The following is a 14,241-nucleotide window of genomic DNA, read 5'->3' as shown; positions in this document are numbered from 1 at the left end:
AGCAGAGTTTTAGTCTGGACCACTGAACCCAAGACCAAATCAAAACCAGCACCCCGTGCTACATGACAATAACATTAAGTGCACCTATCAAAACTGCTTCTCAAATTGATCTGAAAGATTCACTTTCCCATAAAAACACCTAGATATTAAACACTTAGAGCTGAAATAAATTTAACCAGTATCAATTCAAACTCTTCTTCATTCTGTTTTGCTTCCATCTCTGTGCCACAATACACAGAGGTCTCCTGCCATCACTAACAAAATAACACCCTGGGCGGTTGCCCATATTGCCAATGTCAGAAATTGCACCATTAAACAGCAATTAACAACGCTCAACTATGAACACTGTCCAAGGCCCAATAAGGAAGAAGTAACCAAGCAGGAGGAGCACCTTGACTGTTCTCATCCTCCCTCCTGCTGCAACGTCTGCCACCATGACAGGTGATGAAAACAAAGAGCAATGAGCATGCTCTGTGTTCTTACGTTCTTGTTTTATTTATTCGCCAATTAAATATAAAATAAAATAGCTACTGCAGTGTACGCAGAGCATTACAAGAACAAAGGACGGCTTTCAGTGAGGCTTCAGCACTATAGGACTTAGTCAAGATCCATCCAGAAGAATCGGATCGTCCATGAATGTCATATTACTATATTGCACTTTGGTCACAGCGTTGTCCCATATATGCAACACCTCAGTCAAAACCTCCACACAGGAATTCAGCGCATGAGTGACAACTTTTTTCATCGCAGATGCAACATGTGTTTCAGTAAATACAGCTAGCTTTGCTAGCATCACGTCCACAGATCTTACCTTTCTTTAAGCTTTCCTTCCAAGTGACGTTAAAAATTGGACGAAGTTCCACCGTCTGTGAAAGCGAAGCGCTGCTGATTTTACATGTCGCCATATCTTATGATTTATGCAGCGCTATTATATTACTGACGCTCAGAGGAAACCACTGCGCATGTCTGGAGCTCCGCGTGCGAGTAAAGGTGGAGCCGATGGGTGACAACAGACACTAAGTCACGTTATTGCTGGGATTTTACGGCGCCACCTTAAATCCCTGAACTTCACATTTTAACGGAAGAAAAGAGCAACGAGACTTGGATGTAACGAGTAACGCGACACTTTTGTAGAAATGTAGTGAAGTAGAAAGTACAGATACTTACTGTAAAATGTAGTGGAGTAAAAGTAGAAAGTATCCATTATTAAATCTACTTAAGTAAAGTACAGATACACGAAAACTGTACTTAAGTACAGTAACGAAGTACTTGTACTTCGTTACTTCCCACCACTGGTCTTCACAATACCATTTGTACAGAAGCAATAACTAAAAAACATTTGAGGCCTTCACAGAACTGCTGAATTTACACTGGGAACCAACTACACACCAGTGGGATGAAGCTTAATTAAAGGAAAAAAGATGGTTAAATAAAAATGCGCTCCACACATGTTCAGCTTTTATGTGTATGTCATTTGAAAATCATGCATCAGATTCCTTCAATAACTTCAATTGAAGTTGGTGGTTGTAATGTGAATACTTTCGAAAGGCACAATATTATTTGTCTAATCACACGTTCACAAATACTATTTTTATTGACAATATTTGTTCATATAATTTTACTATTTTAGACACACAAACATTTGTTTTCATGGAAGAACTCAAGAGAAGACAGTCCATGTCTCAGCAGCAATCGTTGCATAATAGGTACATATTTACAAGTACAAACAACTCCAACATCATGAATCAAATAATTTAGAAACATGCCTTTACAACATTCTTAATAGACAGAAAAAACTGTTTTTTTAAAAGCTATGCAGGAAACATAATTAAACAGGCTTTGTTTCAGTCATAAAAACAATGAATATCAAATGAACATTACTTGGTTTGACATTTTAAGCTGAAATAGTTTTAAACAAAATGTAGTCAGTTTTGTCTGTCAAATGGAGACTCAATTTTCTATATTTAGGTTAACATTTTGGCGTTTTGATAGTGAGACAGGAACACCCTCCTGGTGTTTCACCTACAGTTTATTTTCTTCCTTTATTAATAAAACGAAGCATACAATGGAGTGGTTGTTAGAGGGGTAAATAGTCGGCCTATAAGGCCGTAGAAAGACACACTTTGCCCAGCTTATATTGAGTCTGTAGTTCCAAACTTCTGTCATTTTGGCCTTTGAAGTTCATCCTGTGGAATTCACTTGTGATGACTGACAGAGATTTTCCCTTCGTCTCTGGTAAAAACAGGCCGATGTACAGAGCGGACGACAGGCAGATGGCTGCGAAAGGCACAAAGCAGTATTCACTCAGTCCACTCTGCAAAAATAGCAAAAATAAATAAATAAATTAAATAAATAAATAAATAAATAAATAAATAAATAAATAAATAAATAAAAACAACAACAAAAAAACACTTAAAATTATTGCTGTTCTTTATTCTGCACAGATTGAGGCCTAGAACTCCTAGTGTGTTGTGTTGTGTTAAAGTAATTACAGGAAATACCTCGAGGTTCAATATTTGGCTTAAATGTGATAAATATATGAAAAAAAATCTCAAATATAGTAAAATCTAATATGAAATATTTTTTATTAGCAAATTATAAGGTCATGCATGTCTATTGTTTCAGCTCAAATAGCATTAAAAAGTCCAATTGTTTGCATCAAATCATTAAATATATATATAATTTACTTCATTTTGAGAGTTTTGCTATTGTTTGCATTTTTATATTCATTTTTTGTCTTTAAAAAGCAAAATAAAACAGAAGACATAGTGATAGAGATAATTTTCAAATATCCCAGGTCTAGCTCCTTTGCATAGTGAGCAGTTTCAGAACTGTATGTGAGATGTACATTTCAGCCTCCTTCCTTACCTTATGCAACAGTGATCTTTTTTTCCTTTTCTTTTACAAATCTTTTCCCACGTCTGAATCACTTCATTTTTAAACTACATGAACTACCGGTGCAGCGGGTGTTTTAAATAGAGGGACAAAGGCTGCAGACTGACCACCAGAAATGGGAAGATCATCCCAACGATGAACAGGTTGAGCCACATCATGGAGCCAGCAATCATGTATGCAGCTGGCCGCGCCGCCTGATTGAAGATCTCAGTGGGAAGAACGCCGGTTACTCCAGCTGAGAGAGAGAGTAGATGAGAAAGCACAGTTTAGTAAGAGTATTAAACTTTACTTGAATTTTTAAAGTATGAGGCACAAATTAAAAGTAGAAAGACAAGTATTTTTAGTATTTATTTTAAAAGACATCCCTGTTACATCTCCAGCATATTCTGATTTTTTGTTTGGATAATGATATTACAAATAATACAGTATTAGTAATCTTTATTTCATTAACTGCTCATACTGCAGGACGGACACAGTCCAGCAGATATAATCAGGGGTGAAAGTAGTTTTAAATTCTTGGGGGTACTATGATAAATAAATAAATAAATAAATAAATAAATAAATAAATAAATAAAATTATTATCACAAATGATAATGCACATTATTGTGCAAAGAAAGGTAGCAAGCATTTTATTTGCACACACGCACGCACATACACCTACTAAGGCATGCTACTCTGTGTTACTGACATTGTGGAGATTCCTACACAGTCTACATCCCGGAATAGCACCTGACCCAAACTCTTGCCTGAGTTGTTCTGGAAATCTGCCTTTGAAATACAATCATGAAGCCCTTTTATCCCCAAGGCTCCTGAATGACACAAGCCAAGAACTTCTAGGTTCTGGACCTCTATAAAATTGTCTAGATTGCTCTTCTGCTTTTGTTTCTTATGTTTGGTAAAATAGTCACAGCATTAAATTGTTTACAAAAACTAATAAAAATAAATATAATAAGTCACAGACTGTTCCTAACACTATGCAATGATTAATACATGAATAATCCTAATGAATTAATTGTAATTAAAAATAATAGTGGATAAAAGGCTTCAGAACATTTATACCACAGCAAGTATGGAAAACCACAAAAACAAATATTAAATCATATATAAATCTATTAATCTCTTCATGTTAAATAAATAAAAAGTATAACGTTTTATTTAAGTATTTATGTCAGCTTGAGTCATGCAGAGCTGAGCTGATCATTTCCATAACAACGATCAGAAGTAAGTTGTTGTGCCAGAAGTCCAGTGAGCTCACTGATGAGGTCATAGATGACATTATGTACATCACAGTAGATCAAAGAAGTTCTGATGCTTGAATACTGGAATCTCTAAGCATCAGTCAGGATCCAGACATTTCTTGGAGTTTCAGATTTGTGTAGAGCAACAATGTTTAGTTTTGCGACGGCGCTTGTTCCCCTGATATTCCCGGTTGGTTGGGGCATCGGATATGCCGTGACGACTGGGATGAAGAAAGTGTGCGATCGTTTCTTTCCAGGTAAGGATTGCAAAGAAGAAAACGATCAGGATGAAGAGGACGATCTGTTTTGGAAAGGATTTCCATCCAGTTCCAGAAAACAAACCGACCCGGCTGGGGAGGTTTGTTCTGAAAAGGTGTTGGATGTTGGGACCTTGGACTCCATCTCGTCCTCTGAACGAGACAGTACAGAGGATGATGGTACTGTCTCTGGACAAACCGACCCGGCTGGGGAGGTTTGTTCAAAGACGATGGTACACCGTGAGGGTGAGAATACAGTCGCAGAAAAATCTAACCCGGCTGGGGAAGATTGGTCTGCGGCTGATCTCGCAGCCAAAGCTGTGGCTGAAGTGACAGCCAAAGCTTTGGTTTCGCTGGTCCCATCGGTTTCCTTACAGAAGAGTCCTCTGGAGGGCACATTCACAGGCGCCTTTGAAATACAAAGTTCCCCGGACGAGGAACTTTGTATTTCAGTTGCTGATTTGTCCAGAAAACCACCTCTAAATGTAAATATCTCTGTTGCTGTCGAGGTTTCCTGTTCCCCTAACGTTTATTCAGTAGCTAGTGTTGGCTCGGATCTGCCAGATGTAGGGAGGACATCTGCAGGACCAGGACAAGCGGAGGAGAACTTCTTCAAGTTCTCCAATGAGCTCCAGAACAGCTGGGTGAACGCTGCTTTCCAGAGCATCCTAAACCTGAGCGTCACCAAGCGGTGTCTCGCTAAGGAAAGGGCTTTTCTGGAGGCATCGTCCATCCCCTGCTGTGGGAGTCTCCTCCTCTCAGCTGTCCGTCAGCCCGGCAAGCATTTTTGTCAGGAAGACCTTTCCCCAGTTCTGATGGAGCTGAGGGAGAAGAAGCTGCAATCAGGCGTGGGAAAGGACTACGACATCAAAAGTTTGCTGGAGTCTGTGCTGGTCTGGCTGGATTCGTTTGGCGGCGACACAGATAGAGAGTTGTACGACAACGACTCTTGCTCTAACTGTGGAGCCACTTCCCTCAGGCTCCTGAACAACGGCGCCCTCATTGCCCTTCCACCAGTATTATTTTCAACCAGTATATCTATACTGCTTGAATACTGGTTGGATTTGGCGTGCAAACGCCGTTGTTCAGGCTGCGGGTCACCCTGGCAGAAAAAACACTGCCTGACCGATAACAAGGTCCTGGTGTTTTTTCTGCATAGGTTGACCAGGAAGCACCAAACAAAAGCCACTCAGACCATCGATGTCCCTGCAGAATGTGGGACGGAGACGTACCACCTGTCCTCCGTCATCTGTGGGGATCCAAAGCTAACAGACTTCTACTGTTATGTAATGAAAGGAGAACGAACAGTGAAGACAGACAACGAGCATGTCTTCACTGCAGACAGCGACTGCAGTGAAGACATGTCCAACAACGGTTTCATTTACATCTACGAGAAGAATTGATCAGACACCAGAGGACAAAAGGTAAAAAGATTTGACAGGTTTCTCTCCGGGCACTCCGGCTTCCTGCCACAGTCTGAAATCTCCACTGAAATGATCCAGTAGGCAGAGGTGGACCCCTGGAGGCGGGTCGAGCAGGCCTGGAGTGGGTCCCCCAGCAGGAGACTGAGCCCAAAAGGCCCAGTTTCCTGCTGGGGGGAGCACGGGGGTTAGCACAGGGAAGTGGAGGCAGGACAGAGCACAGGGAGGCGGAGGAGCAGCGGCGGCAGACTCTGGAGACGGCGGCGGAGGAGCAGCGGGAGGCGATCGCTTTGTCTCTCTCTCTCTCTCTCTCTGTATATATATATATATATAGTGGGAAGTGGGAAAAAAGTTATTTATTAACTGATTAAGTCGTGTTTTAGATTGTTCTTGAAAAACTAATCAGTTACGGCTGATTAGTGGGTGAACTCATGGCTGCACAGTGAACCCGTTGATTTTTTACAGCTGACAGCCTCTGCCATCCCTTGCAGGTACTGCTACCCCCACTAAATCTTAGGGGTACGCAGTACCCGACTGTACCCTCTTACTTTCACCCCTGGATATAATACAGTGAGACTGGATGAGTGTAGAGATGTTATGTTAGCAGACTTATTTTGCAGCATTACTCGTCTTTAAGACTTGGAGAAAAACATACATCTGTGCATATTTAGGGATGAGTTGCAAAAGGTTTAAAAAAATAAAAAAACACGCAGATTTTATTTAAGATTTTATCTTGAGGAAAGCATTTTGTTCAGCTTACCTGGTCCCATCCCAAAGCTGAGAATATAGGTGAACATGCAGGCCATGCTCAGGTAAGACATCCAAGACACATACCGCTGTTTTGAAAAAAGAAGCATCTTGTTTTTAACAAAATGATCAAATATGCAACGTTAAAATAAAAATAATTACAAGTAAAAGCTGCAGAGATTTGTTGGAGCTGATGCTGATTACCTCAAATGACAGAGCGATGGTGAAGACGATGGCGCAGACGGTCATGAGGAGGAATCCTCCCATCAACATGAACCTCCGACCTTTACGCTCAACCAGCAGATTCTGAAAGGGTCAAATACTCATTTTTCAGACTCTGTTTTTATTGCTGCAGATATTCTGAGATTTGGTCAACTTTTATGTACTTGCATTGAACAGACATCCACAATATGCAATGGATTAAACATTATTTAAATAGTCTAAGACTTGCTGGTTAAGGCAGGCTATCATTAATGATCTTCTCTCTTTTTTATCTCTGTTTTCTTAAACAGACATCCTGAAGGATTCACTCAGTTCTGATTGGTCAGGTGGTACATTTTTTTAATGACACCATAATATGCAGACTGAGTCAAATTACTACAGAGCTAATAGTATGTGGAAGAGGATGTCGAATCAAAAGAAGAAAATCAAATTACTTAAGTACTGTACATGGTAAAGGAAAAAAGAAAAAAAAGGAAAAAGTGATATATCTTCCTCTTCAGACAACGTATGTTTCCTCACTCCATATCTGGTGCATGCTATTCATAGTCTGATGCAACATACAAAGCTACAGTGGGCATTTTCACTCTACTTAAAGTCAGTTTTACTTTATAAGTTTGAAGTTTCATTTCTATTGCTGGAAAGAAATTTGCTTTCTAAGTCTAAGCACCGATTCACGCTTTTCCTCTTTTGTTAAAGCACTGCCAGTTGCAGCTTTTCTCCCTCTTCAGCAGGTTTTATAACAAGAGACTAAATGGCAGAAACTTACACACATAATACACGCAGTGAACTCACAAGTCCCAGTGCCGATTGTGACATACTGAATTTGCTCTTCAGATATGCCGGCCTCTTTAAAAACGTAAGATGCATAGAAGTAAATCTGTAAGAAGAACACAAAATGCGAATATGTTACGAGGGATCAGTACTCTTTTTAATGGGGTTTTAGTGCTTTTAAGTCGATTGTGCCCGCATTTGTGCTCTGAGTATTTGTGTTAATACAAAGTCTTTGCTAAAGCTGCCAAAAATGTGGTTAAGAGGTCTTAAAGATTTAGTTAGCGTTTTCTGTTGTCATAATGCTTCGAAATGTTGCAAAGGTGCACAAAGTTCATCATAGAAATACAAAAAAATAAATGATTACATAATACAGCCCAAGCAATCATGTAATTTTGAGTTTATACTCTAGAATCGAACGGGTATCTTCAAGAGCAGGACTGTTAGGAGCAGGAGGTGTTTTCTTCTAGTAAAGTAATTTCCAGTAGTAATTTTCTGCTGGTTTGGAAAATATTTTGTGAAATTGCAGCTTTTAATATGTATGAAAGCAACTGTGAATCCAGAAATTTACCTAAAGGTTCTGGGAATTAATCTGTAAGTCTCTGAAACTATTCTGCAACTTGCTGACAGTAACCCGTCGTTTTTTGGATACGTACCCCATAAGTTCTGGAAAATAGCTGTTCAAATTCCAAAAAGTAATCTAAAGGTTCCAGGAAAGTATGATGCATGTGATGTATTGCCTCCCAAATTATTTTAAAATGAGTTGAAATCATACATAAAAATAATTGGGGCTCTTTTACACATCTACTAGGATGCTTCTGCAGCTGCCTACAGTAATAAACCATTTCGAGAACAAATTGTAAAGAACATAAAGTCCAAACACAAACTTGGCAGCTCAACCGGGCGGTTCTGAGAAATCCTTCTAAATTTCCCACCAACATCTCAAAGATTCATCAAAGGAAACTGTGACCACAAGAATGTCAGATAATGTTGCTGTACATTATCTGTAAGTCCCTGAAACATTGTAGTATATATATTTTTTACCTCCTCCAACAGCTACATTACAAGTCTCTTACATCATGACAGCAGGCCTCAGTGAAAGACCCAGACCGGAGAGCTTACCGAATCGTTTCCACAGAGCTGCATGGCACTGCTGATGATGATGACAGAGATGAGCTGCCAGCGCACAGAGCGATCAGTGAAAAGCTCCCATGGCCGCCTTGGTCTCATGCCTTTAGTTTCTGCCTGTTCCTGCAGGATCTCATCGAGCTCACTACTCTCAACCTCACAGCCTCGAAGACGACGCAGAGCTAACCAAAGGGGGTGGGGGGAAACATACATGAAGCATCTGGAATTAAGTAAGAAATACTAATACAACAAAAAAAAAATCTACAAGGTAAAGTACTCCTTTGAATAAAAATGTGTTTTTAGTTTAGTAATGATTTCTTCTGAGGTAGCCCTCGTATCAGCCATGGTACATGTACCATAGATTGAAAACTGTGGCTTTAAATAAAAGCTTATTCATTCGTTATGAAACCCAGGCAAAGTACAGACCTAAACACAACCAAGAATCTTTAGCAACACTTGAAAAAGCCTCTAGAGACATATAGACTGTCAGGTGTACATACAGCAAGATGGCAAAGCAAGAGGCCGGTTCTACAAAGCTCTTATTTCCTTATACATATGATATCCTTCAATTTTTTTTTATAAAACATCCATCCACGCATCCTTCCACTTATTTTTCCTTCACAATTGTTCTCTGTTTTTTGGTTGTTATGGGACGATGCGTAAAAAAGTTTCAAGGGGTATAAACACTTTTGAAAGCCACTGAAGGTCGACTGTGCTTCACCAGAACATAATACTGTACCTACCATTAATACAAGCCTCTTTGTCCCCTCTGTCGATAAGCAGGTATCTGGGACTCTCTGGAAACCACGGCAGGGTCAGAAGCTGGATGAAGCCAGGAATAGCATTACTGGCTAGCAGATACTGCCAGCATGACTCACACCCCAAGATCTCCCTTAAGAAACAAAACACACTTGTTTATTCATTTGAAAAACAGAGACACACTTTTAAAATCCTGGATCGGCGTATCTAGAGATGCCAGAAAGCACACCTGAGACCAACGACCTGCCCCAGGACGACGCCGAACGCAGTGAAAACAGCCGATGACAGAGAGATGGCTCCTCTCAAGTGCTTTGGTGCGCTTTCTCCAAAATACATGGGTTGTACATTCATGCTGATTCCTACGAACACAAACGTGCTCTCTCTGTAAATGAACTCTCACTCTGAATGAATGAATGTTACCCTGAGGCATGCATGGGCGATTTGGAAAATGTTTAATTGCCGTACCAGCGTTTATTCCGATCAGGACACGTGAGAGCATGATCATCTCGAACGACCCGGCAGCTCGGCTTGTGAGGGCCAAGAGAGCGCCGCTCATGAGGAAAACATTGTTCAGCAGCAGACATTTTTTCCTTTGTAGATGAAAAAAACAAACAAACAACAATTTTGCTGAGATTTTATGTCACAGAACAAGACAAAATTGAGAAGTGAAAGATACATGATTTTCACATTTATTTTGCAAATAAATGCTTAAAATTGTGGTATACATTTGTACGCAGCCCCTCTGAGTCAATACCTTCTAGAAAAACCTTATCAGCTTTGAGATTTATGTCAGATTGGATAGATTGGATTCAGTAGTAAATATCAATGTTCACGTCTCACGTCTATTTTGATCTGGACTTTGACTTGGCCTTTGTGCACCTGGCTATAATTTGATCTAAACCATTCAGTTGTAGCTGTATCTGTGTGTTTTGGGTCATTGTGCTGCAGGTCTGGTCCTCTTGGAGGATGAATGAATGTATGTTATTCTTTTCATATTGAACTAATGTGCGTTTTTCTTTCACGTCACAATTTTGCAGATAAAATCCCAGCAGGCTTGGTGACCTAAACGTGACAGCATACGCAAAGGGTACGTGAATACTTTTACGAGGCAGTGGAAACAGATGCAGTCGATACAAAACACCAAAAGTGAACATTGTTACATATTTACCAATAGCATTTAAGCTTATAGGTTAGCACCATCCACAGGTGATTAGATGAAAAATGAGAGTAAATGAACAATCTCTGATGACGGCAGCAGGTCTATCATTCACTGTACCTCCCAAAGCGGATGGTCATTGGTCCCGCTATGAGCGCTCCGGCAAATCCCCCCAACGAGAAGATGGAGACAATGATTGTCCACACCAGAGTCACCTGGTAGTCCTCCAGCTGGATGTCCCAGCGCTGCAGGAAAGTCTCATTGATGAAGGCTTGAATGAACTGTAAGAGAGAACACGAAGGTCAATATTTGGTGCTGGATCAATGGTTAACACTGACACTTATCATCTCTGTTAGCTCGGTTTCATGCCTTGGTTTGTACATTAATGCTTCGGGAGGTGATCCACGCAAAACAAATGCTTCCATATGTCTTTTAATGTTTCATAATCCCTCACTTCTCAGAGTGTATTTATAGTTTAAACTTAAAGAAGATTTTGCTCTTTAATTTTCATTGCAGATGCTTTGCTCAGCAAAAATCATGAGAAACAATCTCACCTCAAGAAATTAGATTTTGCTGCTCACCATATCTGGGCACTTTACAAGAATGACTAATCACTGACACAGCAGACCTAATTCTCACTTGCGCCAAATCACTGTCTGACCCAAATATTAGGTCACAGAGTCTGCAGACTTCTTACAAGCAATGAAAACTTTTGTGAGCCATAAAAATCTTCTGCTTAAATCCATCCCGTTTCATGTGAAAGAGATGCAATTTGGACTTTTAGAGCAACCGTCTTCATAACATATGTTTGAATGTAACTCGCAGTTATAGTGGAAATCCCTCACACAGACACAAGCAGCTTACAGTGGTTGGAGAATTCATTATGGCCAGGTTGTAGCCGTACTGCAGCGTTCCTCCGATGGACGCAGAGGCAACCATGAGCACCAGCGTCAGAGGACTACCCTGCCACAACAAGGAAATGAACATTTTCACTGATGACATGTAGAAACACAGAAAAGGATGTGAAGTCAGAGACTATCATGAGAGCAAAACTGTTTCTAATCTCAATTTTAAGTTTAATTCACTTATAAGTTTGGAAATTGCACTCATGGACATGCTAAAATCTTTGAATAAAAATACATGTAAAACATTCAATAAAACATGAAAATAAGCTCCTTTCGGGTAATAAAGAAAAATAAATGAATTGTTTACCTTTTGCATCCCTGAAGTTGTCATGTTTAAGTTGAGGTAAAGGTGATTCAGTGAGGACCAGCACAGGCGGAGAGATCAGCTGATTGCAAACGGTGAGAAGCCAGAAGCTTGACCTGAACAGCAGCGGACAAAATGTGTTTGCATGAAGTAGAGTTACATGCAGGGTCTTATTTGATTGGCTGAAGTTGTTAAACAGCCTGTTAACACATAAACAGCCAAACAGTGAGGTGACGCTTCACCAGCATTCTTTGGACAACACAGAAATGATTTATCTGAGAAAACTGCATATTCTTCCTTCAAGTTTAAAGACTGTAAAATATGCAGCTCAGTGGGAGTTAAACAGGGATGCTAAGAATGGGCAGATACAGCCACATGGAGGTTTATTTAATAAGTAAACTGCAGAATGAATGGATAACTTGTGATGTCACGTCAAGAACATCAACCTGTGGGAAATATTCTGGGATCAAAAACTCACAGCAACATTAATTGTGATCAATTTATATTTTTTGTTCATTTTTTTTGTAAATAAATTGGATAGTGAGTCCTTTGGAGACAAGAAAATACCCTTTCTTAATACCAAAGAACTTCACAAAATATATTTTCTAACAATTATTTGTAACTTTAATATTCACATACCAATTATCTTTTTTGACACTAATAATGTGAGATATATGAGATATGGAAACTGAAATATTTCCAGTTTATAGACAACAAAAAGTACATTTACTTTGTTGAAAATATGAAATCTTGAAGGGATGTAAATAAATGAATAAATAAATAAATAAATAAATAAATAAATAAATAAATAAATAAATAAATAAATAAATAAATAATACTTACCCTCTAAAAAAAGCATCCTGATCAAAGGTTTGCATTTGTTGTCATTTCTTAGAACCTGGATGGCTAAAAGTCTGTATTAACTGAAGTGAATTAAACAACAATAACCAGCAGATGGCGCTGTTTCCCACCCCTCCTGCTGGACTCTATTATTAATGGACGATGTCCTTGGCAGAAGAGGAGCTGGAAGAAGCACATTTATAAAAGTTTACACGAATCACTTAAGGGACAGTAATACTACCCTCAGAAACAGCAGCTTGTTGTCATCAGCTGATACTGTAAAGGCATCAGACGTAATTTTGTTTTTCAGATCTCTTAGGTCTTAAATTAAGTAAAATTAAATTAAATAAAATTCTTATTTTGAAGCTCATGAAAAAGCAACAAAATTAGACTTGAAATGCTGTACAAAACAAAACAAAAAAAAAAGAACAAATTAAAAGTAAATGCAAGCAGAAAATGCAAAGTACTGAAGTTTCTAAGAATAACCGAGTCTAGTCCGACAAAAGCAGGCTATCCATTCACCTGCATCGCTTTGCAACTTGAAGTGATTTGAGATTCTGATAAGATCTGAGTCAGATAAATAAGTCCATCTTGAAAAATCCTACAAATGAAATGTTTTACTTCTGCGTTAAACAGGGAGCACCATCTGTCTTTAATGGGAACATTACTGTAGCTACTGCCATCTTTGCTGGTGCTGTCAGTTTTTATCTTATTCATTTTACTAAAATACATATTGTCAACATTCATCCTTTGCTGAGTAAATTCAGGTCCTGAGAGCCCAGTCTATATAATTTTATATTTGTTGGAATGTTCAAAAATCCACATTTCAGCGGATTGTGGCCAGAAGATTTAAATTTATTATTATCAGCAAATCTGTTGGACAGATGACTGAGCAGAAGGAGCGCAGGATTAAAGGTCAGCCTAAAGTTGGAGGGAAAACAAATCATCTGAAATACTGAGAAATGAAAGGAGAAACAGAGGAAAAAAAGACAGGTTGTACGACCACAGTGGTGCTACGTCAAGGTCGGGGTTTCCTGGTTTTGGAGACAAAAGCTGGTCAGCCCAGACACTGCATCAAAACACGGAACACAAAGCCTTAACATCCGTCCATCATTTTCAATAAAAGGCCCTTCTTTGAGCACCAGGTCTTAAGCTTTCTTGGCATCTGAGAATAAACTGTAACAACGTCTTTATTTATGTGTCCCTTTCTAATCTCTGATTCTAAACATAGGACGGAATCCATGGTGTTTCCCTTATCCCTACAGCCACTTTACTGCTGATTAAATTATTGCTTGCTTTCTATATAGTCACTGACTCTGTCACTTAGCAACAGATTTATCTCAATCAGAAGTTAAAACAATAGACAGTCTACTTTCTGGCTTGGTATAGCGGTAAATATTACACTAAAATTACACAGACAAAATGTACAACTTTTCTCAAAAATTAAACCTCAAATAGCTTGTGATGTATGATTATAATATATCATATTTATCAGAATATTATTCTGAAACAGCTGTGGGGATTAGAGGATTGTAGTTTCAGTAAGAGTCAATGGGGCATTTTTTTTCTCAGATTTGTTATATGAAAAAAATATATATAT

The 14,241-nt window shown here is 39.0% G+C and overlaps 1 protein-coding gene across 1 annotated transcript; it reads right to left on the bottom strand.

The window, feature by feature from the left end:
* Positions 1–1,299: 1,299 nt before the first annotated feature.
* Positions 1,300–12,279, bottom strand: slc2a11a (solute carrier family 2 member 11a). Its single transcript, XM_008408783.3, has 12 exons — positions 11,805–12,279; positions 11,457–11,555; positions 10,713–10,873; positions 9,902–10,026; positions 9,666–9,795; positions 9,421–9,569; positions 8,672–8,859; positions 7,548–7,658; positions 6,764–6,865; positions 6,573–6,648; positions 3,003–3,130; positions 1,300–2,314 (listed from the first exon to the last, which is right to left on the bottom strand). Exons 1-12 carry the CDS (start codon positions 11,826–11,828, stop codon positions 2,099–2,101), a joined length of 1,509 nt encoding a protein of 502 aa, XP_008407005.1. The 5' UTR covers positions 11,829–12,279; the 3' UTR covers positions 1,300–2,098.
* Between the last annotated feature and the right edge of the window lie 1,962 nt (positions 12,280–14,241).

This window comes from Poecilia reticulata, chromosome 5 (assembly GCF_904066995.2).
Source record: "Poecilia reticulata chromosome 5, P_reticulata-male-v2, whole genome shotgun sequence".
In the NCBI taxonomy this organism is placed as follows: domain Eukaryota; kingdom Metazoa; phylum Chordata; class Actinopteri; order Cyprinodontiformes; family Poeciliidae; genus Poecilia; species Poecilia reticulata.
This window is presented reverse-complemented; position numbering and strand designations above follow the sequence as displayed.